Source organism: Salvelinus alpinus, chromosome 4, assembly GCF_045679555.1.
Source record: "Salvelinus alpinus chromosome 4, SLU_Salpinus.1, whole genome shotgun sequence".
In the NCBI taxonomy this organism is placed as follows: domain Eukaryota; kingdom Metazoa; phylum Chordata; class Actinopteri; order Salmoniformes; family Salmonidae; genus Salvelinus; species Salvelinus alpinus.
Window position 1 is genome coordinate 26520817 of NC_092089.1, and position 27462 is coordinate 26548278.

Consider the following 27462-nt stretch of genomic DNA (forward strand, 5'->3'; position numbering starts at 1 on the left):
TAAAGTTCAATGTATTTCCATCGCATTGTCAACTCTACAAAAACTGTTGCGTAAAATAGAAAATGTGCTTACTCTGGTCTTGGTACATGCTCTCCAGCCAACAGCTCTGATACAGTTCGGGAAGGCGGTGCGGGTAGGCTAGTCTACATTTATAGATTCTGTAGAAGAACAAGTTTTTATTTGCCAAGCGGCAGTCAAGCATTGACCATCATGTCGCCAGAATAAGACCCTCAATATTTATTGGAAAGGAGCATCAAGCTCATCACTGTGCACTTTCACCACCCTGTGAAGTTCATCACAACTTATTTCATCTGTAGCCTAATAAACTGCATGTTTTCCTGAGTTGTAGTGGGAGGATCATACACACCATCTCATCGAGACTCCAAGTTTACTTTGATATGATGGTTATTCTATCAATATTTGTGTATAAAGGTGTTTCCACCACCATTACTTGCATAATTAATTTTAGACACAAAAAGATTGCACCATGTCAAACGAACTGATTATCTGTCAGCATTTATACAATTGTACCGAAACTTCCTGTTTTCATCACAGCTGCAGACGTATTTTCAGACGTAGTCTTTACTCGCGTAAACCTCCTGGTTTACTGTGTGTGTTGTGACCTCCTGGTTTACTGTGTGTGTTGTGACCTCCTGGTTTACTGTGTGTGTGTTGTGACCTCCTGGTTTACTGTGTGTGTGTTGTGACGTACCGGTTTACTGTGTGTGTTGTGGCGTTCCGGTTTACTGTATGTGTTGTGACGTTCTTTCCTGACCGTGCCTGCTCCTCTAGCCCACGTCTGAGAACCGTGGCTGGCTGATCTCCCCGCTTGGGACCAACCCCTGGTGGACCATGCTGGCTGCAGCCATCCCTGCCCTGCTCTGCACCATCCTCATCTTCATGGACCAACAGATCACCGCCGTCATCATCAACAGGAAGGAGCACAAACTCAAGGTGAGAGACAGACTGGAAGACTGATATCTAGATAGAGAGAGGTTGTGACAGAGGAAGAAAGACTGATATCTAGATAGAGAGGTTGTGACAGAGGAAGAAAGACTGATATCTAGAGAGAGAGAGGTTGTGACAGAGGAAGACCGGCTGATATCTAGATACAGAGGAAGAAAGACTGATATCTAGAGAGAGAGAGGTTGTGACAGGAAGAAAGACTGATATCTAGAGAGAGAGGTTGTGACAGGAAGAAAGACTGATATCTAGAGAGAGAGGTTGTGACAGAGGAAGAAAGACTGATATCTAGAGAGAGAGGTTGTGACAGAGGAAGAAAGACTGATATCTAGAGAGAGAGGTTGTGACAGAGGAAGAAAGACTGATATCTAGAGAGAGAGAGGTTGTGACAGAGGAAGAAAGACTGATATCTAGAGAGAGAGAGAGGTTGTGACAGAGGAAGAAAGACTGATATCTAGAGAGAGAGAGGTTGTGACAGAGGAAGAAAGACTGATATCTAGAGAGAGAGGTTGTGACAGAGGAAGAAAGACTGATATCTAGAGAGAGAGAGGTTGTGACAGAGGAAGAAAGACTGATATCTAGAGAGAGAGGTTGTGACAGAGGAAGAAAGACTGATATCTAGAGAGAGAGAGGTTGTGACAGAGGAAGAAAGACTGATATCTAGAGAGAGAGGTTGTGACAGAGGAAGAAAGACTGATATCTAGAGAGAGAGAGGTTGTGACAGAGGAAGAAAGGCTGATATCTAGAGAGAGAGAGGTTGTGACGAAGAAAAGCGGCACTTGCATGTTGTGTAGCAATACTAGATCAGGTCACTACTTGAACCCTGACCAGGTACACAAGGTCTGGATTTCCAGACTGAGACATCTACTATTTACCTTACATAACTATAGAACAACTGCTATAGGTTTATACAAATCTATGATTTGCTTGCAACGTGTGCGTGTGCCTTTCCCGAGAGTTGGAGCTTGGAGGTACTAGTATCATGGACATCTCCTTTGTTCTGTTGTATCCTGGTTGGCCCCTCTCCTGACTCTCACCCCTTCCCTGGTTGTCCTCTCTCCTGACTCTCACCACCTCCCTGGTTGTCCTCTCTCCTGACTCTCACCACCTCCCTGGTTGTCCTCTCTCTTGACTCTCACCACCTCCCTGGTTGGCCTCTCTCCTGACTCTCACCCCTTCCCTGGTTGTCCTCTCTCTTGACTCTCACCACCTCCCTGGTTGGCCTCTCTCCTAACTCTCACCCCTTCCCTGGTTGGCCTCTCTCCTGTCTCTCACCCCTTCCCTGGTTGGCCTCTCTCCTGACTCTCACCCCTTCCCTGGTTGGCCTCTCTCCTGACTCTCACCCCTTCCCTGGTTGGCCTCTCTCCTGACTCTCACCCCTTCCCTGGTTGGCCTCTCTCCTGACTCTCACCCCTTCCCTGGTTGGCCTCTCTCCTGACTCTCACCCCTTCCCTGGTTGGCCTCTCTCCTGACTCTCACCCCTTCCCTGGTTGGCCTCTCTCCTGTCTCTCACCCCTTCCCTGGTTGGCCCCTCTCCTGACTCTCACCCCTTCCCTGGTTGGCCCCTCTCCTGACTCTCACCCCTTCCCTGGTTGGCCCCTCTCCTGACTCTCACCCCTTCCCTGGTTGGCCCCTCTCCTGACTCTCACCCCTTCCCTGGTTGGCCTCTCTCCTGACTCTCACCCCTTCCCTGGTTGGCCCCTCTCCTGACTCTCACCCCTTCCCTGGTTGGCCCCTCTCCTGACTCTCACCCCTTCCCTGGTTGGCCCCTCTCCTGACTCTCACCCCTTCCCTGGTTGGCCTCTCTCCTGACTCTCACCCCTTCCCTGGTTGGCCCCTCTCCTGACTCTCACCCCTTCCCTGGTTGGCCCCTCTCCTGACTCTCACCCCTTCCCTGGTTGGCCCCTCTCCTGACTCTCACCCCTTCCCTGGTTGGCCCCTCTCCTGACTCTCACCCCTTCCCTGGTTGGCCCCTCTCCTGACTCTCACCCCTTCCCTGGTTGGCCCCTCTCCTGACTCTCACCCCCCCTCCCCCTGGTTGGCCCCTCTCCTGACTCTCACCCCCCCTCCCCCTGGTTGTCCTCTCTCCTGACGGACTGTCTCACCCCCCCATCAGAAAGGCTGTGGTTACCACCTGGATCTTCTGGTGGTGTCTGTGATGCTGGGGGTGTGCTCCATCATGGGCCTGCCCTGGTTCGTAGCGGCCACCGTGCTCTCCATTTCCCACGTCAACAGTCTGAAGCTGGAGTCAGAGTGCTCGGCCCCCGGGGAACAGCCCAAGTTCCTGGGGATCAGAGAGCAGAGGGTCACCAGCTTCATGATCTTCATCCTCATGGGCTGCTCTGTCTTCATGACCTCGGTGCTCAAGGTGAGATGAGACTCTGTTATAGACTGGTAGGATGTTCCAAATCAAGAAGAGACTCTGTTATAGACTGGTAGGATGTTCCAAATCAAGAAGAGACTCTTATAGGATAGTAGGCTGGTGCCCAGTTTCTTGATCAGATCCTCAACATCCTTTCACTGTTTTGGAACATCATTTATTTTTGATAGCAGAGTGATGAGGAAAGGGAAGTATTATTTGGCACACCCCAGTGGTTTGTGGGTAAAGAAATTAGAAAAGGGTGAGAACTATGATTAAATTACTAAAAAGTACCTTCTGTTCCCTGTGTTGTCTTTCTAGTTCATCCCTATGCCAGTCCTCTACGGGGTGTTTCTCTACATGGGTGTGTCCTCACTCAAAGGCATCCAGGTCAGTCTGTGTGGTGTGTTATGTCATGTGATCAGTGAGGTAGGTTTACACTGCAGTGTTGCCCCCCCCCCCCACACTTGCTCAACTGTACATCTGAACCACAGGAGGTTGTTGGCACCTAATTAAAGAGAACAGACTAGTGGTAATGGCTGGAGCGGAATAAGTGGAATGGTATCAAACACATGGTTTCCAGGTGTTTGATGCCATTCCATTTGCTGTTTTGGACATTATTATGAGCTGTCCTCCCCTCAGCAGCCTCCTGTGGTCTCAACATGGTTGTGTTGTGGTTGTCCTCTCCTGTAGTTCTTTGACCGTATCAAGCTGTTCTGCATGCCAGCCAAGCACCAGCCGGACCTGATCTACCTGCGCTACGTTCCCCTGTGGAAGGTCCATGTGTTCACCCTGGTGCAGCTCACCTGCCTGGTGCTGCTGTGGGTCATCAAGGCGTCCGCCGCCGCCGTGGTCTTCCCCATGATGGTAAGAATATGGATATGCTGTTAGTATGGCGCTAGAAAGACACTTCACAGAAACACAAGTATGAACTGAAGACAGAGAATACATCAAGCAAAGAGATGGCACAGAATTGGATTGTCAGGATGATGCCATTTTAATGAAGAGATAAAAGTACAAGTCACTGATTTTGTTTTGGTGTCTCTAGGTGTTGGCCCTGGTGTTTATACGGAAGCTGCTGGATCTATGTTTCACCAACAGGGAGCTGAGCTGGCTGGACGACCTGATGCCTGAGAGCAAGAAGAAGAAGGAGGACGACAAGAAGAAGAAAGCCAAGGAGGTGTGCGTCCAACTGTTCTCACAGACTACTGCAGAGAGCTGTGACAGTCCCACTGTTCTCACAGACTACTGCAGAGAGCTGTGACAGTCCCACTGTTCTCACAGACTACTGCAGAGAGCTGTGACAGTCCAACTGTTCTCACAGACTACTGCAGAGAGCTGTGACAGTCCAACTGTTCTCACAGACTACTGCAGAGAGCTGTGACAGTCCCACTGTTCTCACAGACTACTGCAGAGAGCTGTGACAGTCCCACTGTTCTCACAGACTACTGCAGAGAGCTGTGACAGTCCCACTGTTCTCACAGACTACTGCAGAGAGCTGTGACAGTCCCACTGTTCTCACAGACTACTGCAGAGAGCTGTGACAGTCCCACTGTTCTCACAGACTACTGCAGAGAGCTGTGACAGTCCCACTGTTCTCACAGACTACTGCAGAGAGCTGTGACAGTCCCACTGACACTTTCCCTCTGTTTCCATGGTTACAGGAGGCTCAGCGCCTGCTGGAAGTGGAAGAGGGCATAGCACACCCCTACGACGGGCCGGGCATCCTCAAGACCCTCAAAGTCAGGTTAGTGGTTGGGGACAATTTTGATGCAGTATATCAATGTCCATTATACTTGGAGGAAGTCACGGCCCATTCACCATAGCCCATCAGTGCTGTTCCTCACGGGTTCTGTAATGTATTTAGAAGCACTTTGGAGAACTATGGACTTGTATATTCAAGTAACAGGGAAGAGTAACCCCTTTTGAAGCACTGACCCGTCTCTCCCAAAGCAGGTGTGACAGCAGTGTTGAGTTGGACATGCCACACGACGCAGAGGAGAGAGCAGGGGTTGGTCTCAGTCTCAGGCCTGCTCTAGTCTCACCATGCACCACTCATACAGCTGCTCTCCCACCTGGTTGATTAACTGCCCATGACCACCTCGGACCGGTTTCATTCCACACCGCTGTTTCCTCCCCTCTGAAGGGCTTATGGAAGTGGACAGCCTTGTGGAATGAAATACAGCCCTCGTGTTTGATTTGTTGTTGAACATGACCCCCTGACCCTCAGCCCCATAACAACCACAAAGACAACCACCAGAAAAACGACCAATCACAGACTGTCCTTGCAATCAAGCGACTATTTCATCCAACTATTATATTTGAAGTAATACTAAATAGCTAATTTCCCTTAGTATTGCAATTTATTATGGTTATGATAGTTTTCTAAGGGTCCTCTGTAATACTGTATGTTGACTGCAGCCAAGCAAAGATCATTCATGAGTTTGTTTCAGAAATGAGACTCACACTGGGGGGGGGGGGGGTCCTTGTACGCCTGCTGAGGGTGGATTGTGTTTCTTCCCCTGCAGTTTGGACCCCTCTATGGTAAACATTTCTGATGAAATGGCCAAAACCGCCAATTGGAAGTCTGTCTCCATGAACTCTGACAGTGCCAAAGCTCTGAAACATAGTGCCAGGTAGCTATAACTCCTCCTCGGTATGGTTCAGGTGTTCATCCTTCCTCTTCCTGTCTGGCTGCTGGGGCCAAACCCAGAAACATGCTCCCATCCCTCTCAGAAAATCACACCCTGATAATCATTTTGACTAAATATTTAAACCAACAAATAAATACTTTTCTATTTAAATATTTTGAAAATGAATTCTGAAACTATTTTAAAATGTACATTAATTTCATGCACTTATCAAAATGTGTCTCAATCACATGCTTTTAAGTGTGGGGGAATATTGATGAAACCTTGTATACGGCTATTATTGCTTACTGTCAAGATTGAGGGCCAGAGAAGGGAGCAAGTGTTCCCTTTTGGAATCCAGCCTCGTGTTTCTGTCTCCACCCTATTGTCCTATATAGTCCAGAAGTTGAACCCATACCTTTTTGTGCTTGACAGTATATTAACCTTTGAATAACCTTTCAATGAACTAAGAGCGTAAAGGCTAATTTTAACACTCCCACCCACAATCGAGATACTATGATGCACCAACTTGCAAATCAATAGTACTGGATGTATGGCAAATGTCTTAGAACTGCCAATATTTTAAAAGAAACCAAAGATAAGAGCATTTGAATCCACCTGGGGTACGTTCAGTCTTGCAATGTTGCATTTAAACATTTTGCAACATTGCACGTTGTGTGGCAAATGGGTGGTGAGTGGGTTCATATTGGGTTATCATTTGTTGAATGAGTTTGGAGGATTTAACTTAATGAAATTCAAGTTTAATTCATTAATTGTAAACAGCTATATTTAAATATAATTATCATTTTTCAATGAATGAACTTAATTTCGGTGGTGGTGATGACGATGGTGTTATTCTCTTTTCCCAGCCAGGCGAAGGTTTCCTGTGTGAAGATAAACTTGGAGAATGACCAGGGGGAGAAGTATGGGGATGCTGAGACCTCCTTATGAGGGAGGGACGGGAGGAGCAGGGAGAGTGCCACGTCAGCCCCTAGCCCACCAGGTGGCGTTGTCCTCCTGTCCTCCCACACAGCAGGGGCGTGTCCTTCATGGCCCTGTCCGTTGCCCTAACAGCTGCTACCATACCAATGCCAAGGGGGCACACAAAGACACAACCACTTCTACTTAGCCATGTTTCTTTAGTTCTTATTGTGAAATTAGTACGAGGGGAATTTGTCCTTTAATTTGATCATCGTTTTAAGGTGAAAAAACATTAACTTTAGATTCAGGTGTGCCTTTTTTAAGGAACCACTTGGTCTTCTTGGAATGACTTTCATCAGGCTTTTTACCAACATGTCCATAGTCTGTCTCTGTGATATGGTGTACAGTCTGTCCTCGTAACAGTTCGAGGGCAATGCATTATGAATGCATGTAGTGGCCTCTATGGCCCTTAGTGCATTATATTAGAAGAGTTGCTGTAAGCATTTCAAACAAGACTGTCCCCAGGTGGTTCATAGGAAGCAGTAGGCCTAACAGCAGTCCAAGCACCCCGGGTGGGTTGACCACAGCGACGGCTACTACTCACAGCACTCTATCTGGCTCACTCTGAACAATAGACACTTTCTGTTTGAGAAAGCAGGTGACGCTCAACAAAAGATCCAAATACAGTTAGAGCACATATTAGATTTAATGGTGGGTGTGTGGGCACTCGGGTGTGTGGGCACTCGGGTGTGTGGGCACTCGGGTGTGTGGGCACTCGGGTGTGTGTACAAGTGTAAGAAACTTAAGAGCAGCTTAAGATGGCTTTTCACAATATCAGAGTCATGTGTACGATGTGCTGTTGATTCAGATTATCAGTCACAGTAGGTTGAAAGGCTGAAGATGTTCTGTCAAAGTGAACATGACAGACCACAGCATAGCCCATAATTTGCAGAATATTTCTTGAATTAATTGGCAAACATCTCTTACTAATCTTAAACAATCCCAAATTGGAAACGGACTATAATAAGATGAAGTTTCAAAAACACATTTCTCGATTGAGCGGTCTTGTTATTTTGGAGTAATGGTGTGTCCATGTCCATACATACATAATGGTGGACTTGAAAGGAAGAAAATATGTATAGAGTAAGTCTATAGAGGTTTCTAAAACTGATGCCTTCTTCAGGGCAGGTTTAAAGCTGTTCAATAGTGTTACTGTACATGGCTGTGGTAGCCTGGGTTTAATCTAGTGTAGTGCACCTGCACCAAGGAGGTCTTACCAGAGCTGTAGCCTCCCCTTGGTTATGATGACGAGGGGAACCCACTTTTATCCATTTAAACGGTTTACATTCAATGGAATATTTTCTGTTATGGGGTATATATTTTAGATTGTCTATATATATATTTTTTTTATCATTGTTATTATCTATATCATTACAAAATGTAATGCATTTAATTTATTTTGAATTGGTCAACGTTGCAGAGTTTGGGAGGGGGCGGAGGAGGGGGCAGTGTCGTTGTTTGTTGCTGGCCGGTAATTAATGTTCTTTATTTCCTGTCTTTATATCTGTGCACTTTAGATACGCCTGCCGCACAACGAGAGGGGTGGGCAGGCTATATGTACCTTTTTATACACATGTATCTATTTAGATCAGTCTCAGGAACCAATGGGCTCAATGAGGCCCTTGTCTCTTTCTCTCACCGTCTCTCTGTCAGTCTCTTTCTTTCTCTCTCTTTCTCCCTGCCTCTCCCTCTCTCTCCCTGCCTCTCCCTCTGTGTTGTCTCTCTCTCGGCCTCTCCCTCTGTGTTGTCTCTCTCCCCCTCCCTCTGTGTTGTCTCTCTCCCCCTCTCTCTGTGTTGTCTCTCTCCCCCTCTCTCTCTCTGTGTGTTGTCTCTCTCCCCCTCTCTCTGTGTTGTCTCTCTCCCCCTCTCTCTCTCCCCCTCTCTCTCTGTGTTGTCTCTCTCTCGGCCTCTCCCTCTGTGTTGTCTCTCTCCCCCTCTCTCTCTGTGTTGTCTCTCTCTCGGCCTCTCCCTCTGTGTTGTCTCTCTCCCCCTCTCTCTGTGTTGTCTCTCTCCCCCTCTCTCTCTCTGTGTTTGTCTCTCTCCCCCTCTCTCTCTCCCCCTCTCTCTCTGTGTTGTCTCTCTCTGTGTTGTCTCTCCCCCTCTCTCTCTCTGTGTTGTCTCTCTCCCCCTCTCTCTCTGTGTTGTCTCTCTCCCCCTCTCTCTCTCTGTGTTGTCTCTCACTTTCACTCTGTTGCTCACTGACTGACTCCCTCATTGTCAATCCACTAGTGTTGCTAGAAGATGTTGCTGTGTGTTTCTCTGCCCCTCCCTTTCAGCTGTAAACCCTTTTTTCCTATTTGACACTGGACAACACTGTGATAGGTGGGTTTCTCTGTGCTCTTCTTTTATTGGCTATTCTGTTGTAGGCTGTTTTGTAAAAAAGAAAAAAAAGATCTTAAGTAATTTTGTCCGGTGGATTTAGTGTTAATGAATAGCAATGCTTTTGGTTGATTATCCAATATGTATACTGTTACAGGAGTCCTACTGGGAAAGGCATCAGTCTGCTGTTCATGGCTCTGTGATTGAGTTTAATTCATGAGTTTGAATTATGTGATTAAATTAGTTTTATTTAAATCTATAGTGTTATACAAATATGGAATGAAGGTTATGAAACATTGGGGCAAGAATTTGTTTTGACTTCAATAAAGAGGAGACTCCTCAAGTTCAATAACTGACTGCTTCCATCTGAACACCTTGATGAAAACAAAAAGTCATTTCAAGAAAAAGTGCATCTGTTTTAACAGCTGCTTTGCCCTCTGGGTCAATGATGGGCCCCATAAGTATGAATGTTGGGATCGTCGTACGTTCTTGTTCCTTCTGACTTTGTGCTACCAGTGGTGTAAAAAGACTTTTAAATATTACTTAAGTCATTTTTTGGGGTATCTGTACTTTTCTTTACTAGTTATATTTTTTACAACTTTTACTTCACTACATTCCTAAAGAAAATAATGTACTTCTTACTCCATACATTTTCCCTGACACCCAAAAGTACTTGTTACATTTTGAATGCTTAGCAGGACAGAAAAGGGTTCAATTCACACTTATCAAGAGAACATGCCTACTGCCTCTGCTCTGGCGGACTCACTAAACACATTCTTAATTTGTAAATGATGTCTGAGTGTTGGAGTGTGCCCTGGCTATCCGTAAATTTAAAAAACAAGAATTGTACCGTCTGGTTTACTTAATATAAGGAATTTTAAATTAGTCTTACTTTTGCTTTGATACTTAAGTATATTTTAGCAATTACATTTACTTTTGATACTTAGGTATATTTTAAAACCAACATTTTGACTTTTACTCAAGTAGTATTTTACTGGGTGACTTTTACTTGAGTCATTTTCTATTAAGGTAACTTTACTTTTACTGAAGTATGAGATTTGGGTACTTTTTCCCATCATTGGCGCTGCCTTGGTGTGCATTATCTCTTGGTAGTTGAGTACTTAAGCAGGCTGGGACTAGGAAACGTGGCCTACTGGGGAGCTTGTTAAGAGCAGTCCAAGGTGCCTTTTTCTCACTATCTTCCCTACGCAGTACAACAATACAACACAGAATAAACTGTCATAGTACTGCTATGTGAAACTCCTAAACCAGTGACAATCACTGAGGACAGGCAATCTTTCAGCACCGTGTGACTAGACATTTCAGTCCCCTATAAAGTGGATTGGATTGGCCTCATGTTGCCATTAGGTTTGATATCAGTGAAGTTTTTAATTAATTGTTCTTAAACTGTACAATGAATGGTATCTGTACTATTCCTATGAGGTTGGGATGGCGGGAACCGGGGGATAACGCAAATGAACGATTACATTTTTTTGTAATGGAAATGAAGTTGTTGAAGGAAAGCAATAAAGGTTACTACATTGTAGCTGTATTGGTTGGCCTCAATCTTTGACAAGTTGTTGTAGCTACATTGCTTGGTGATGAACAGAAGTAGTATTGTATCACTGATCTGCTAGTACACTAAAATGCATACAAAACATACAGCTCACGCTACAGACTGAAAGTCACTATTTTGATTTAAAGGGGCAATCTGCTGTTGCTTTATCAATTTTTAGACTTTTTAAATTAATATCTATTGAGTCTTGAATATACAGTGCATTCAGAAAGTATTCAGACCCCTTGACTTTTTCTACATTTTGTTACATTTTACAGCCTTATTCTAAAATGGATTAAATAGTTTTTTCCCTCATCAATCTACACACAATGCCCCATAATGACAATGCAAAAACAGGTTTAGAAATGTTTGCAAATGTATTACCAATTTTAAAAAACGAATCACATTTTACAAAAGCTGCTGCTACTCAGACCCTTGACTCAGTACTTTGTTGAAGCACCTTTGGCAGCAATTACAGCCTCGAGTCTTCTTGGGTATGACGCTACAAGCTTGGTACACATGTATTTGGGGAGTTTCTCCCATTCTTCTCAAGCTCTGTCAAGTTGGATGAGGAGCGTTGCTGCACAGCTATTTTCAGGTCTCCAGAGATGTTCGATCGGGTTCAAATCCAGACTCTGGCTGGGCCACTCAAGGACCTTGAGACTTGTCCCGAAGCCACTCTTGTCCCGAAGCCACTTCACCACAGGGAAAGGAGGACCGAGCACGCCCCCATTCTCATCGACGGGACTGTAGTGGAGCAGGTTGAGAGCTTCAAGTTCCTCGGTGTCCACATCAACAACAAACTAGAATGGTCCAAACACACCAAGACAGTTGTGAAGAGGGCACGACAAAGCCTATTCCCCCTCAGGAAACTAAAAAGATTTGGCATGGGTCCTGAGATCCTCAAAAGGTTCTACAGCTGCAACATCGAGAGCATCCTGACCGGTTGCATCACTGCCTGGTACGGCAATTGCTCGGCCTCTGACCGCAAGGCACTACAGAGGGTAGTGCGTACGGCCCAGTACATCACTGGGGCTAAGCTGCCTGCCATCCAGGACCTCTACACCAGGCGGTGTCAGAGGAAGGCCCTAAAAAATGTCAAAGACCCCAGCCACCCCAGTCATAGACTGTTCTCTCTACTACCGCATGGCAAGTGGTACCGGAGTGCCAAGTCTAGGACAAAAAGGCTTCTCAACAGTTTTTACCCCCAAGCCATAAGACTCCTGAGCAGGTAATCAAATGTCTACCTGGACTATTTCCATTGTGTGCCCCCCCCAACCCCTCTTTTTATGCTGCTGCTACTCTCTGTCATATATGCATAGTCACTTTAACTATACATTCATGTACATATTACCTCAATTGGCCCAACCAACCAGTGCTCCCGCACATTGGCTAACTGGGCTATCTGCATTGTGTCCCGCCACCCACCACCCGCCAACCCCTCTTTTACACTACTGCTACTCAGGTCATCATATATGCATAGTCACTTTAACCATATCTACATATACATACTACCTCAATCACCCTGACTAACCGGTGTCTGTATGTAGCCTCGCTACTTTTATAGCCTCGCTACTGTATATAGCCTGTCTTTTTACTGTTGTTTTATTTCTTTATTTACCTGTTGTTCACCTAACACCTTTTTTGCACTATTGGTTAGAGCCTGTAAGTAAGCATTTCACTGTAAGGTGATTTTCACTGTAACACCTGTTGTATTTGGCGCACGTGACAAATAAACTTTGATTTGATTTGCATTGTCTTGGTTGTGTGCCTAGGGTCATTGTCCTGTTGTAAGGTGAACCTTCACCCCATTCTGAGGTCCTGAGCACTCTGGAGCAGGTTTTCATCAAGGATCTCTCTGTACTTTGTTCTGTTAATCTTTCCCTCAATTGTGACTAGTCTCTCAGTCCCTCCTGCTGAAAAGCATCGCCACAGCATGATGCTGCCACCACCATGCTTCACTGTAAGGATTGGTATTGGCCAGGTGATGAGCGGTGCCTGGTTTCCTCCAGACGTGACGCTTCATTAGACCAGAGAATCTTGTTTCTCATAGTCGGACTCCTTTAGGTGCCTTTTGTCAAACTCCAAGCGGACTGTCATGCCTCTTACTGAGGAGTGTCTTCTGTCTGGCCACTCTACCTTAAAGGCCTGATTGGTGGAGTGCTGCAGAAATGGTTGTCCTTCTGGAAGGTTCTCAAATCTCCACAGAGGAACTCTAGAGCTCTATCAGAGTCACCACCGGGTTCTTGGTCACCTCCCTGAACAAGGCCCTTCTCCCCTGATTGCTCAGTTTGGTCTGGCGGCCAGCTCTAGGAAGAGTCTTGGTGGTTCCAAACTTCTTCCATTTAAGAATGATAGATGCCACTGTGTTCTTGGGGAACTTCAATGCTGCAGAAATGTTTTGGTACCCTTCCCCAGATCTGTACATCGACATAATCCTGTCTCGAAGCTCTAGGGACAATTCCTTCGACCTCATGGCTTGGTTTTTGCTCTGACATGCACAGTCAACTGTGGGACATTTATATAGACAGGTGTGTGTGTGCCTTTCCAAATCATGTCTAATTCATTGAATTTACAGTATCACAGGTGGACTCCAAGTTGTAGAAACATCTAAAGGATGATTAATGGAAACAGGATGCACCTGAGCTCAATTTTGAGTCTCATAGTAAAGGGTCTAAATACTTACGTAAATAAGGTATTTGTTTATTTTTAATACATTTGCAAAAATGTCTACAAAACTTATCGCTTTGTCATTATGGATTAAAACATTGAATCAATTTTAGAATAAGTCTAACAAAATGTGTAAAAAGTTAAGGGATCTGAATGCACTGTAACTTATAAATGCCTCAGAAAAATACGAGGTCAAATCATGACGTCAGTAATCTTCAGGTCGGAAAGTTGGCGCTCTAGAAAGTGGCCCTAGTTCCCAAGTTGGAATTCCAAGTTGGATGACCTTTCAAATCGATATTTCCCCGTCGGAGAAAAAAAAATCCCCAGAGTTCCCTGTTTTGAACGTGGCATTCATCATTTTATTATTTTAAATGTTTTACTTTTAAATGTATCCATTGAGTCTTGAAGAATATAACTTATAAATACTTTGAGCTTAGTTCAGTTGATGTTCCCCATCAGAACCCGAAAGCTTGTTTTATTCCTTAGTAAACAATATAAATGTAACCATGTTATAGCCTCAAAACATGGTAAAACTTTTATGTTGATGTCATGGATGGTCAGTACTGGTATCCATTGCTCTCTCCATGAATTTGAGTGGTAACATTTATCCAGCCCCACCCCCTCAGTGGCAGGGTGTCTGCTTTGTTATTGTTGGAAGTGCACATATGGTTCAATATTCCCAGTTAAGAAGTTTTAGGTTGTAGTTATTATAGGAATTATGACGCGTCGACTATTTCTCTCTATACCATTTGTATGTCATATACCTTTGACTATTGGATGTTCTAATAGGCACTTTAGTATTACCAGCCCAATCTCAGGAGTTGATAGGCTTGAAGTCATAAACAGCGCTGTCAAGCATTGCTAAGAGCTGCTGACAAACGCAGTGAGTTTGAATGAATGTTTACGAGCCTGCTGCTGCCTACCACCGCTCAGTCAGACTGCGCTATCAAATCATAGACGAGCCTTTGGGCATTAATATGGTCAAGTCCAGAAACTATAATTTAGAAAACAAAAAGTTTATTATTTCAGTGAAATACGGAAACGTTCCATATTTTATCTAACGGGTGGCATCCATAAGTCTAAATATTGCTGTTACATTACACAACCTTCAATGTTATGTCATAATTATGTAAAATTCTGGCAAATAAGTTCGCAACGAGCCAGGCGGCCCAAACTGTTGCATATACCTTGACTCTGCGTGCAATAAACGCAAGAGAAGTGACACAATTTCCCTAGTTAATATTGCCTGCTAACATTAATTTATTTTAACTAAATATGCAGGTTTAAAAAATATATAGTTCTGTGTATTGATTTTAAAACTTCTTATGGCTGCAATCCCGTTAACGAGATCAATATGACAACAGCCAGTGAAAGTGCAGGGTGCCAAATTCAAACAGAAATCTCATAATTAAAATTCCTCAAACATACATGTATCTCATACCATTTTAAAGGTAATCTTTTTGTTAATCCCACCAAAGTGTCCGATTTTCAAATAGGCTTTTCAGCGAAAGCACCACAAACGATTATGTTAGGTCACCACCAACTCAAAGAAAAATTCAGCCATTTTTCCAGCCAAAGAGAGGAGTCACAAAAAGCACAAATAGAGATAAAATGAATCACTAACCTTTGATGATCTTCATCAGATGACACTCATAGGACTTCATATTACACAATACATATATGTCTTGTTCGATTAAGTTCATATTTATATCCAAAAACCTCTGTTTACATTGGCGCCATGTTCAGAAATGCCTCCAAAATATCCGGAGAAATTGCAGAGAGCCACGTCAAATAACAGAAATACTCATCATAAACTTTGATGAAAGATACATGTTTTACATAGAATTAAAGATACACTTGTTCTTAATGCAACCGCTGTGTCAGATTTCAAAAAGCTTTACTTCAAAACACAATATTCAATCATCTGAAAACAGCGTTCAGCCACAAAAGCAAGCCATTCAGTTACCCGCCCAAATTGTGCAGTCAACAAAACTCATAAAAAGCATTATAAATCTTCACTTACCTTTTGCTGATCTTCGTCGGAATGCACTCCCACTTCCACAAGAAATGTTCGTTTTTTTCGGTAATGTCCATCATTTATGTCCAAATAGCAATTTTGTTGCGTGTTTGGTATACAAATCCAACGTCAGGGAAGCGCGTTCACTAAAACCTGATGACATGTCCAAAAGTTCCGTAACAGTCCGTAGAAACATGTCAAACGATATATTGAATCAATCTTTATAATGCTTTTAACATAAATCTTGAATAACGTTCCAACCGGAGAATTACATTGACTTCAGATGAGCGATGGAACGGAGCTCCCTCTCATGTGAATGCGCATGGTCAAAGAATGGTCACCTCATGGCAGGCCTGACTAATTCTCCTCTCATCCGCCCCCCCTTCACAGTAGAGTCATCAGACAAAGTTCTACAGACTGTTGACATCTAGTGGAAGCCGTAGGAAGTGAAAACTCATCCATATCTCGCTGTGATTTCAATGGGAGCTTGGTTGAAAATCTACCAGCATCAGAATTTCCACTTCCTGTTTGGATTTTTTCTCAGGTTTTTGCCTGCCAAATGAGTTCTGTTATACTCAGACATAATTCAAACAGTTTTAGAAACTTCTGAGTGTTTTCTATCCAATACTAATAATAATATGAATATATTAGCAACTATGACTGAGGAGCAGGCCGTTTACTCTGGGCACCTCTGTGCACCTTTCATCCAAGCTACTCAATACTGCCCCTGCAGCCATAAGAAGTTAAGAAAGGCATTGATGTTTATGGTTAGGTACATTTCTGCAATGATTGTGCTTTTTTCGCGAATGCGCTTTTGTTAAAACATCACCTGTTTGACAAAGTAGGCTGTGATTCGATGATAAATTAACAGGTGCCGCATTGATTATATACAACGCAGGGCAAGCTAGTTAACCTAGTAATATCATCAACCATGTGTAGTTAACTAGTGATTGTGAAGATTGTTTTTTTATAAGGTAAGTTTAATGCTAGCTAGCAACTTACCTTGGCTCCTTGCTGTTTCCTCGTGGAATGCAATGTAATCGGCCATAATCACATTTGACAGTGATGCAGATTACCGATTGTTATGAAAACTTGAAATTGGCCCTAATTATTCGGCCATGCCGATTCATCGTTCGACCTCTATTTCATATTACTACCAATGGCCATCTACCACACCCCCCTTCGGGCCTTATTGCTTTAATATACTTCAACCTGGTAGACTAGAGGCCATAAAAGACAGTTGTGCCATGCACAATGCAGACAATGTTTTACAAACATTTTAAAGAAGTGGGGTCGACTCCGTTTCATTTTCAGTCATTTAAAATCATTTAAAACTGAATTTCAACATTACTTTTAAAGATATATACAATTCAACATCAGAGTGCCGACATGTAGTAATGGCAAAAAGCTATTAAATGGAATTGGATGTGTCATAGTGCAGGTGCTATGACCATTTACTTAACCTTTCCTTTGTCACCTTTCACCCTCACATCCCAGTCTTCCAGGCCTCTGTCTGCTTCCATGCAAAGAGTTGTCAAATGTCAAGAGTTTGACTGTCAAATGTGTCAGTGTTTCCAAAGGAAAAAGCAAGACAGAGTCTAACTAGAGTCAGTTAACTGAGGGAAGGTGAAGAGAGTGTTTCTGCCCCAAGGTAAGAGGATACTTTAAGCTTCTACAAATGTAGCATACCAATGTTAGTTGCTTTTTTAAATAACTCAATTTTATTAAATAATTATTCTGTATAAATCTGTAATAATGCTTAAATATAAAAAACAACTAAAGCTAATACATGGAAAGTAATGAACAAGAGTGGTGTTTACGAAAAATGTATTTCTGAAGAGATCCCCAAGGCCGGCTCTAGGCATAAGCAACATAAGCGGGCGCTTAGGGGCCCCGAACTCAGTCGGGGTCTCAATTTACTGTTGAGATTAGAATAGTAGAATACACAAGGTGCAAACTTGAAATGTGGTTATGCATCAACAGTTTTTCACTTGTTTTGTCATTCACTGAGAGTCACTCAATTAGCCACGTCAGGTAACAATTCTAGATTGGAAAGTTGGTCTAGCCAGTTATCTAAACTTGTAGTCATCATGGCCGAATACCAACCGGGCACGCAGGGCACATTCTCAGGGGTCCTGACCGCCATGGGGCCCCATAGATTTTGTTAGTCACTCTCACTCAGATATCATTAACATGGCATAAGTCATGTAAGAATGTGTAGAACTGCATGAAATTAGCTTTAAAACTGAAGAAAGAAAAAACTCTCATCCACATGGCAACATGTGTAGAATTGCAGGAAATGTACTTTAAAGCGTACATGTTTCTCTCCGCCATCAAAAGGGGGGCCACTAAAACGATTTTGCTCGATTGGAGATACCCAAATATACACAGTGTACAAGTACTAGGACATCCAGCCAAATTGATACAACTGTGGGAAGCGTTGTAATCAACATAGTCCAGCATCCCTGTGGAACGCTTTCAACGTCTTGTAGAGTCCATGAAATGAGGCTGTTCTGAGGGCAAAGGGGGTGCAATTCAATATAAGGAAGTTGTTCCTAATGTTTTGTACACTCGGTGTATTTACTGTATTAACTTTAGTAAAAATCTGTATAATCGTCTGAGGAGTAAGGCTGGAATTCACTTGTCACAGATTTAGGCTCAATCGTTTTCACTCAAAGTATTTTTGCTATTGCCTATTTATGTTGAAACTAGCCTTATCCATCAACTTTGGCTACACACATTTCTCAAATGACAGGACCTGTCAGAGATGCAAATGACTTCCTGTCCTCACAGACCTGCCATGGCAACAACAGGAGTTGGCCTGTAGGCCTCCTGTTTCCAATGTTGTCTTTGCCAAAGCATATGGTCAAATTTGGGCTAAGGGAAATTGGTTGATATGTAAACAACCCACAGTGTGCCTAACCAAAGCTGCTACCTAAACATACAGTACCTAAACAACCACAACCAACGGCCACATAAATATTAGATGACAGGACTGTTTTGCTATGTTTCTGAAATTGTAACAAATGTAAAAAATATTTGCCTTCACAGCCCAGTTACCTGCCAACCTCCACGACCCATCTGACACCACCCCTGCTCCCGTCTGGCTTTAGCGGCCATGGCCCTCGTCACAACCATGGGAGTGGTGCCAGTCATTCTCCTGGTCCTGGCAGCCTTTGACTCAGGTGAACCAATCCCATACAGTATCTCTCTACACGACTGTGACCTGTTTTATGACCTTTTACAAAGTTACGCTGTCATTAGAGATGCTGTAAATGCTGAAGAAAATACAAACTGGGTTCATCTCAATAAATTCATCTCCTCGTCTCCTTTGAAAAACTGACTGAACAGGGTGGAAGCAAATTCATTCACCATATAGCTTTCACCTATCCTGTCAATATACAGTACCAGTCCAAAGTTTGGACACACCTACTCATTCAAGGGTTTTTCTTTATTTTTACAATTTTCTACATTGTAGAATAATAGCGAAGACATCAAAACTATTAAATAGCACATGGAATCATGTAGTAACCAAAAAAGTGTTATAAAATAGATTTGAGATTTGAGATTCTTCAGAGTAGCAACCCTTTGCCAAGAAGTCATCAGACTTCTTGGCATTCTCTCAACCAGCTTCACTTGGAATGCTTTTCCAAAAGCAGCCAACAAGTGCTCAGCAAGTGCTTAACGAGCCATGCTCGTTAAGTGTGCCTTGAATTCTAAATAAATCACTGACAGTGTCACCAGCAAAGCACCCCCACACCATCAAACCTCCTCCTCAATGCTTCACCGTGGGAACTACACATGCGGAGAGCATCTGTTCACCTACTCTGCATCTCACAAAGATATGGCGTTTGGAACCAAAAATCTCAAATTTGGACTCATCAGACCAAAGGACCCTGGGACTAAACACCTCCCTATGCAACTGGATCCTGGACTTCCTGATGGGCCACCCTCAGGTGGTAAGGGTAAGCAACAACACTGCCACGCTGATCAACACTGCCACGCTGATCCTCAACACTGGAGCCCCTCAGGGGTGCGTACTTAGTCCCCTCCTGTACTCCCTGTTCACCCACAACTGCGTGCCAAACACGACTCCAACACCATCATTACGTTTGCTGACGACACGACAGTGGTAGGCCTGATTACCAACAGAATGAGACAGCCTATAGGGAGGAGGTCAGAGGCAACAACCTCTCCCTCAATGTGAGCAAGACAAAGGAGCTGATCGTGGACTACAGGAATAGGCGGGCCGAACAGGCCCCAATTAACATTGATGGGGCTGAAGTGGAGCGGGTCGAGAGTTAAGTTACTTGGTGTCCACATCACCAATGAACTATCATGGTCCAAGCACACCAAGACAGTTGTGAAGAGGGCACGACAACACCTTTTCCCACTCAGGGGACTGAAAATATTTGCCATGGGTCCCCGGATCGTCAAAACGTTCTACAGCTGCACAACTGAGAGCATCCTGACCAGTTGCATCACCGCCTGGTATGGCAACTGCTCGGCATCTGACCGTTAGGCGCTACAAAGGGTATTGCGTACGGCCCAGTACATCACTGGGGCCAAGCTTCCTTTCATCCAGGACCTATATACTAGGCGGTGTCAGAGGAAAGCCTCCAAAAAATGTCAGACTCCAGTTACCCAAGTCATAGACTGTTCTCTCGGCTACCGCACGGCAAGCGGTACTGGAGCTCCAAGTCTAGGACCAAAAGGCTCCTTAACAGCTTCTACCTCTCAAGCCATAAGACTGCTGAACAATTATTCAAATGGCCACCAAGACAATTTACATTGACACTCCCCTTGGTACCGGTACCCCCTGTATATAGCCTCGTTATTTCTTTTGTTACTTTGTATTATTTTTTACTTTAGTTTATTTGGTAAATGTTTTCTTAACTCTTTCTTGAACTGCATTGTTGGTTAAGGGCTTGTAAGTAAGCATTTCACGGTTCCTGTTGTATTCGGCGCATATGACAAAATAAAGTTTTATTTTATTTTAGTCAGAATTCCACCAGTCTAATGTCCATTGTTCATGTTTCTTGCCCCAAGCAAGTCTCTTCTTATTATTCGTGTCCTTTAGTAGTGGTTTATTTGTAGCAATTCGATCATGAAGGCCTGATTCACGTGTTCTCCTCTGAGCAGTTGATGTGTCTTACTTGAACTCTGTGAAGCATTTATTTGGGCTGAAATTTCTGAGGCTGGAACTTATCCTCTGCAGCAGAGGTAACTCTGGGTCTTCCATTCCTGTGGCGGTCCTCATGAGAGCCAGTTTCATCATAGCGCTTGATGGTTTTTGCGACTGCACTTGAAGAAACTTTCAAAGTTATTGAAATTTTCCGTATTGACTGACCTTCATGTCTTAAAGTAATGATGGACTGTCATTTCTCTTTGCTTATTTGAGCTGTTCTTGCCATAATATGGACTTGGTCTTTTACCAAATAGGGCTATCTTCTGTATACCATCCCTACCTTGTCACAACACAACTGATTGGCTAAAACGCATTAAGAAGGAAAGAAATTCCACGAAGCACACCTGTTAATTGAAATGCATTCCAGGTGACTGCCTCATGAAGCTGGTTGAGAGAATGTCAAGAGTGTGCAAAGCTGTCATCAAGGCGAAGGGTGGCTACTTCGAAGAATCTCAAATATAGAATATTTCGATTTGTTTAACACTTTTTTGGTTACTTCATGATTCCATATGTGTTTTTTCATAGTTTTGATGTCTTCACTATTATTCTACAATGTAGAAAATAAACCCTTGAATGAGTACAGTAGGTGTGTCCAAACTTTTGACTGATACTGTAGCTTTCACCCATCCTGTCCTTTCAGATTACTGGAGATGAAGGAAAGGAGAATAGGAGAGGAAGCCACTTTACACTATTGAGATGCGCCTGTTGTGTTGAATGAAAGGAAAAGAGGCTGATCAGGCCTGTAGTATGTCCCCCTCTGCTGGTATGACACTAGTAGTATTGGAGCGTTCTCCACCTCTGTCATCAACAGCACATAGTCACCTAAAATCCAATTTCCTTTATTAGTTAAACAATATGGAACACAGACTCTTAAGTCTGTTGACATGTTTGAGGATTTTTGTTGATTAAACAATCTTATCCTGGAGCAGAATTGTTTTGTTTGCATATGAAAATGGCTGTTTTATCAGTTTCTACCCTCTTTAGCGTCCACAGCACTCTCTTTTCCTAATAGCTTTGGCAAAGAGTTCATCACTGCGTTCCCGGAGAACATCGCCTTTTATCATCCCACTCAGCCGTACAACAGAATTGTAATCACAGCACTACACAGTGACACCACGGTAATTGTGAAAATGAAGGAACTGGGTTCCACAGATACCAGGAACCTGAATGCAGCACAGGAAGTTGTGATTCAGGCAAGTTGGATAAGGGCAGAACTCAAGAGGTCAAAGTTCTCTAACAACACAATCCATGTGACCAGCAACAACGACATCAGTGTCCTTGCCATCAGCCAAAGAGGTGAAAGCATCCAGACCACGGTAGTCCCACCGGTGGAGAGCTTGGGTACAGAGTACCATGTCCCCCCTATACCTGAGATGAAGCATCCTCAGCCTCAAATAGACCCAGGGAACCATTTGTTTAGGCTCATCATCATAAACAATAAAGAAACTAACAAGGTCACCATCTCAGGGCCAGCAGGTGAGAACGAGACTGTCTCACTCCAGCCTTTCCAACTGGTTCAACTCTGGCTCAATAGATTGCTGCCAGAGCCACACGTGTTGGCCGACCACCCTGTGGTGGTTCTGTACAGCCACCCATGCGCTGCCACAACTAACTGCACCTGTAGTTTTCTGTTCATCCCTCTGTACCCCGTCACAGCGTGGGGGTCAGAATACCTTGTGCACCCCTCTTTGGAGGATGGAGCTTTGAATGAAACTACCTTTCTGCTGACGACCAACCAAAGTGTGAGTTTACTCAGCGAACCCCCCACAGAGCCCCTCCAACTGCAGTCTTCCCACGAGCTGCCCTTCTATCCCTTCCTCCCTGGTGGCTCCTCCCTGGTCAAGACCTCCAGTCTTGTCTCCCTGACCCTCCACAGGCCAGGCCTACTACTCAGCCTCATCCCAACGCATAGCTTCTCCTCCTGCTACCTCCTACACTCCCTCAATGCCATGAAGAACCAGGCCCTGTTAGTGGCCCCCACAGCCCAGACAGAGGGGGTGCATCAGGGGAACACAGCCCTGGATGTCACATGGACTCCCATGATGGGGACCGAGTACTCCTGGGCACTCGTTGACTTTGGGACAAAATACAGGAAGCATGTCATCTGGCATAGTTCCTCCAAAATGGCTGCTTACTACTTGGGAGAGACAAACGGTGTGGTTTTTGGGAATCCGGCTGCCAGCATCAGCACAGATCCAGGTATGGTGTTGTAGAGGTTTCATAGAGTTGTATTGCTGTGAATTATGCATATCATTCATGTCTGTTGTATGCCAGTTTTTTTTATAGGAATATATTGATTGCTCTCTCGTGTGTGTGTGTGCGTGCGTGCTCGTTTGTATGCACAGATTCTAAGGGCTGTTTGCTGAGGCCAGAGGTTGTGACACTTGGGGACGAGCAGGGTGGCTGGCCCGAGTCTCTGAAGTACTGCCAAGATCAGGGCTACAGTCTGGTCAGCCTGAACACAGAAGAGTTTCTACTTCAAGTGACCAATAAACTGAGGGAGTCTGAGACCCAGATTCAGGGACAGACGCAGGGTCAGGTGTGGATAGGCCTCCGTCGGAGCTCACTGACAGGACAGTGGTACTGGCTGAGCAAGGATGCTGTGTCCTTCAGCCACTGGGCCCAGGATGAGCCAGGGACCCCCATACAGGGCCAGTGTGCCATGATGACACTGGATCCCCAGGGAAACTATACCTGGAGCGACCAGAGCTGCTGTGAAGCTCTCCCAGCTGTCTGCTACAGAGAGCCACTACACTTCCCCCTTCAGTAGAGCTCTATACTTGACCACGGCCCTTTCTGTAGGACCCTTCATACATTATACTCACTAGATTCAAGCCCCTTTGTGAAGGGCATTTCATAAGATATATTCTCTAAACAGCTATACTGTATGTCTCAATCCAGAATGATTGAAACTGACTGTCTGGTGTTTCTTTTCCATATGTGGAGTTGAGGCATATATCTGGATAAAGTCATTCTGATGTCTCTGATGTAGGACTTCTAGACAAATAAGACTGTTTTTACTTGTTATTCATATTACAGGTCCAACCCTGATTGTATCAAATCTATGAAACATGGCATATCTTTTTTATCTACTGTAGTCTTGTGTAAAGTCTTTGATAAGGTGTAACATATGGATTGAAATACTGAGGAGTTAACTAGATAAATGTTTTCCTTTTGCAAATGTTATAGACTGGTTGGTTGTTTAGCTGCAAAACCGACACGTGCGCAATTATGGGGCGAAACACGTGGTTGGCTTAGACTATTGACAACATGTAAACTATATTTCATCTCCAAATGTTTATAAAAAATAAATACATTTGCACAATGAGCACTTGTCTCTCAAATACATTGTTACAGTTATTGGTTAGCTAGATAGCTCATTTTAGCCATATTAGCATAGATGTGAAATCAGTCAGAACGCCTCAACAAGACATGGTATCAAGAACAAGATAAAGACTTGCTCAAACGAGACACCTAAAGTACTATTCCCCACATGGCAGCTTCTTGTTATATTACCTTAAATGACATTAAATGTGGCATATTTGTAAAACAAGCTATGCTTGTGCTGTATTCTTTAAACCACCATAACCACAATAAAAAATACCATCCTCACCTTTAAATGTACAGCGGTTTTGTGTGTAGCCCCCATTTTGAGGCTTGACAAATAGTTAGATGATCACAACATTTCAACCAATGAGTTAGATTCATAAACAATAAACTAATGATTTACACTCTTCATTACATATAAACCCTTGGTAGGGAATGAGGTGGGTTCTAATTACATGCAAATAGGTCCATAATGTATTGTTTATTGAAGACAAATGGAAAAATGAATGAGAAGTTAAAACATTTGGATTAGTGTGTATGCGTATGCAAACAGTGTATCATTTGAACCAGCATCTGAGCCATGCTGGGCCTCCTCCCTGCGGCAGCCAGACTACCATCCCCAGCAGCAGGAGCACCTTGAACCCCAGGGAGAGGGAGAGCAGGAGCAGCAGCGGAGGGGCCTCCCCAGAGACCTGCACCTGCCTGGGGGGCAGCATGTACAGGGTGGCCTGGTCCTTCCCCAGGGGGTTGGAGGCACTACATGTGTACTGCTGCCCAGGGAGGACATCCCGGAGCTGGCTGGTGGTGTGATGTTGCTCGAGGGACTCCTGGGAGAGGGGAGAGATGTCGGAGCCTTCCATGAGCTCGTCAGGCCCCAGCCACTGGACGTCAGGTAGGGGAGAGCCCTGGACACGACACTGAGCCCTGTAGCCAGCTTCCTCACTGCCCTCCACTGACAGGCCCAGGATTCGTGGGGCAGCTAACCATGAAAGCCATGGCAAACACAGACACCCCAAATCATTACAATCATATCCATGAAATACGCATAAATCCATCTACAATTAGACAAACAGACAAACCCATACAGAGTTGACATTAGATCGCTTTCAAGGTCTAAAACAAACTGTGTAGTACTACATTCTACAGTGTACTCATCATATACAGAATCCCCCTACCCTCCACTCTAAGCCGTGTGCCCATCTTATCCTCGTAGCTGGCGTGTGCGTGTCCGGGGACCTCCACACGGCAGTAGTAGCGTCCGTTGTCCTGCAGGGCGGCGCTGTTGATGCGCAAGGAGAGGTCGTGCTCTCGGGGGTTCCCCTCCAGGCGATAACGCTGGTCCTGCTGGGGGCCTGGCTGGCAGGTCCTGGCCCCAGTGGGAGAGGAGCAGTGGTAGAGCACCGTAGAGCCCTGGCCGTGGCCCAGCCGCCACACCACCTGCAGGGAGGAGTGCAGCGTGTGGTGGGGGTGGGTGAAGGAGCAAGGCAGCACCACCGGGTAGCCCTCCATGGCACGCACCTCCGCCTGAACCTTCATGGACCAGCCGTCATCGTTCGAAGCAGCGCCCAGGGCTGGATGTGTCATAATATATGCTATTAACGCTCAGGAAAGATGGAGCACTGGAGCTGATATATGATACTTTAAATTGCATAGTGATACAAACTTTGTATGTTTAATCAAACTTCAACTATGGTTTAAAAACACATTTTGAAAACTGGAATCGTTCCATATTCCTGTAAGCAAAATGTCAATCTGATAGTGGTGTCCAAATCCGCCATGCTTTGAAAATGAGGAAGGATTAACAGACTTGAAGAAAAAAGTTCACTTTGATCTAACTTTGCTTTCTGTTTTCCATTTGCTTCTGAAAAAAGCAGTGCAAAATTATACCTCTGAATAGTGTGACCCCACAGTTTGTCTGACAAATACTTGATATGCTGTAGTCGCGAGTCCGTCTGTAGCTTACTTACCTTCCATGAAACACAATAGGAGATTCACCATTCTGCAGAGTGACCGGGTGTCCATGCTGAGACTGCTGTGTTAAGGATAGAGCATGCAGGGAGGATTCTATGTTTGTCACCTCACCTGACTCACTGTTTCTCAGACACTGTCCCGTGGCTGCCAGTCATTCCAGTACAGATCATATGAGATTCTAGAGCGTATTTCCCTCATCTAACACACTGTCCTATACACAAAAACTATTCATAAACCTTGACTTTTTCCACATTTTGTTGTGTTACAAAGTGGGATTAACTTGGATTTAATTTAATTGTTGGTCAACGATCGACACAAAATTCTCTATGTCAAAGTGGAAGAATAATTATGGAAAAAATGTATTCCTAAAAATAAATAAACACTAATATATCTTGATTTGATAAGTATTCAAGCCTCTGAGTTAATATATGTTCGAATCACCTTTGGCAGCGATTACAGCTGTGAGTTTTTCTGGGTTTGAGTCTTTCTAAGAGCTTTGCACCCCTGGATTGAACAATATGTGCACATGTATGTATTTATTTAAATCTTTAAGTTCTGTCAAGTTGATTGTTGATCATTGCTAGACAGCCATTTTCAAGTCTTGCCATAGATTTTTTAAGTCAAAACTTTAACTAGGCCACTCAGGAACATTCAATGTCGTTTTGGTAAGCAACTCCAGTGTATATTTTGTCTTGTGTTTTAGGTTATTGTCCTGCTGAAAGGTGAATTTGACTCACCGTGTCCGGTGGAAAGGAGTTTAGAAAGGATTTTGCCTGTGTTTAACTCTCTTCGTTTTGTTTTATCATATAAACTTCCTTGTCCTCGTAACATCATGCAGCCACCACCATGATTGAAAATATGAGGAGTGGTACTCTGTAATGTGTTGTGTTGGATTTTCCCCAAACATAATACTTTGTATTCAGGACAAAGTCAATTTCTTTGCCACATTTTTTTGCTGTTTTACTTTAGTGCCTTACTGCAAACAGGATGCATGTTTTGAAATATTTATAATGTGTACAGGCTTCCTTTTCACTCTGTCAATTAGGTTAGTATTGAGGAGTAACTACAATGTTGTTGATCCATCCTCAGTTTTCTCCTATCAAATAGTTTTCTCATATTTTATTATTATCTATTTGTTCACATTTATTTAACTAGGCAAGTCCGTTAACACATTCTTATTTACAATGACGGCCTACACCGGCCAAACCTGGACGACGCTGGGACAATTGTATGCCGCCCTATGGGACTCCCAATTACGGGCCACTTTAATAATGGAACACTAGTCACTTTATTAATGTATACATACTGCTTTACTAATTTCACATGTATATACTGTATTCTATTCTGCTCTATTTTAGTCTATGCCACTCTGACATTGCTCGTCTTAATATTTATATATTTCTTAATTCCATTCTTTTACTTTTAGATTTGTAGTTGTAAATGGGAACTTGTTCTCAACTGGTCTACCTGGTTAAATAAAGG

General features: G+C 44.0%; 3 protein-coding genes across 7 annotated transcripts in view; 2 read left to right on the forward strand and 1 right to left on the reverse strand.

Moving 5' to 3' along the window:
* The window catches only part of LOC139573154 (sodium bicarbonate cotransporter 3-like), a 78397-nt gene extending 67599 nt beyond the window's left edge, over positions 1 to 10798 (forward strand). For 3 of the 5 annotated variants that reach the window (XM_071396308.1, XM_071396311.1, XM_071396309.1), the window contains exons 18-25: positions 793 to 954; positions 3080 to 3331; positions 3644 to 3712; positions 4016 to 4189; positions 4371 to 4502; positions 4987 to 5069; positions 5851 to 5958; positions 6822 to 10798. In XM_071396308.1, coding sequence (XP_071252409.1) covers positions 793 to 954; positions 3080 to 3331; positions 3644 to 3712; positions 4016 to 4189; positions 4371 to 4502; positions 4987 to 5069; positions 5851 to 5958; positions 6822 to 6903 — 1062 coding nt within the window. In that variant the 3' untranslated portion in view covers positions 6904 to 10798. The remainder of the gene's footprint in view (positions 1 to 792; positions 955 to 3079; positions 3332 to 3643; positions 3713 to 4015; positions 4190 to 4370; positions 4503 to 4986; positions 5070 to 5850; positions 5959 to 6821) is intronic. The other 2 variants (XR_011674549.1, XM_071396310.1) reach the window with 2 other exon arrangements.
* A 3568-nt stretch (positions 10799 to 14366) lies between these two features.
* Positions 14367 to 24010, forward strand: LOC139573156 (IgGFc-binding protein). Its single transcript, XM_071396312.1, has 3 exons — positions 14367 to 18679; positions 21667 to 22881; positions 23028 to 24010. The coding sequence occupies exons 1-3, from the start codon at positions 18613 to 18615 to the stop codon at positions 23450 to 23452; spliced, it is 1707 nt and encodes a 568-aa protein (XP_071252413.1). The 5' UTR covers positions 14367 to 18612; the 3' UTR covers positions 23453 to 24010.
* Positions 24011 to 24473: 463 nt separating this feature from the next.
* Positions 24474 to 26072, reverse strand: LOC139573157 (sialic acid-binding Ig-like lectin 15). The gene is made up of 3 exons (XM_071396314.1): positions 25977 to 26072; positions 25185 to 25580; positions 24474 to 24988 (listed from the first exon to the last, which is right to left on the reverse strand). The coding sequence occupies exons 1-3, from the start codon at positions 26029 to 26031 to the stop codon at positions 24567 to 24569; spliced, it is 873 nt and encodes a 290-aa protein (XP_071252415.1). The 5' UTR covers positions 26032 to 26072; the 3' UTR covers positions 24474 to 24566.
* Positions 26073 to 27462: the final 1390 nt, after the last annotated feature.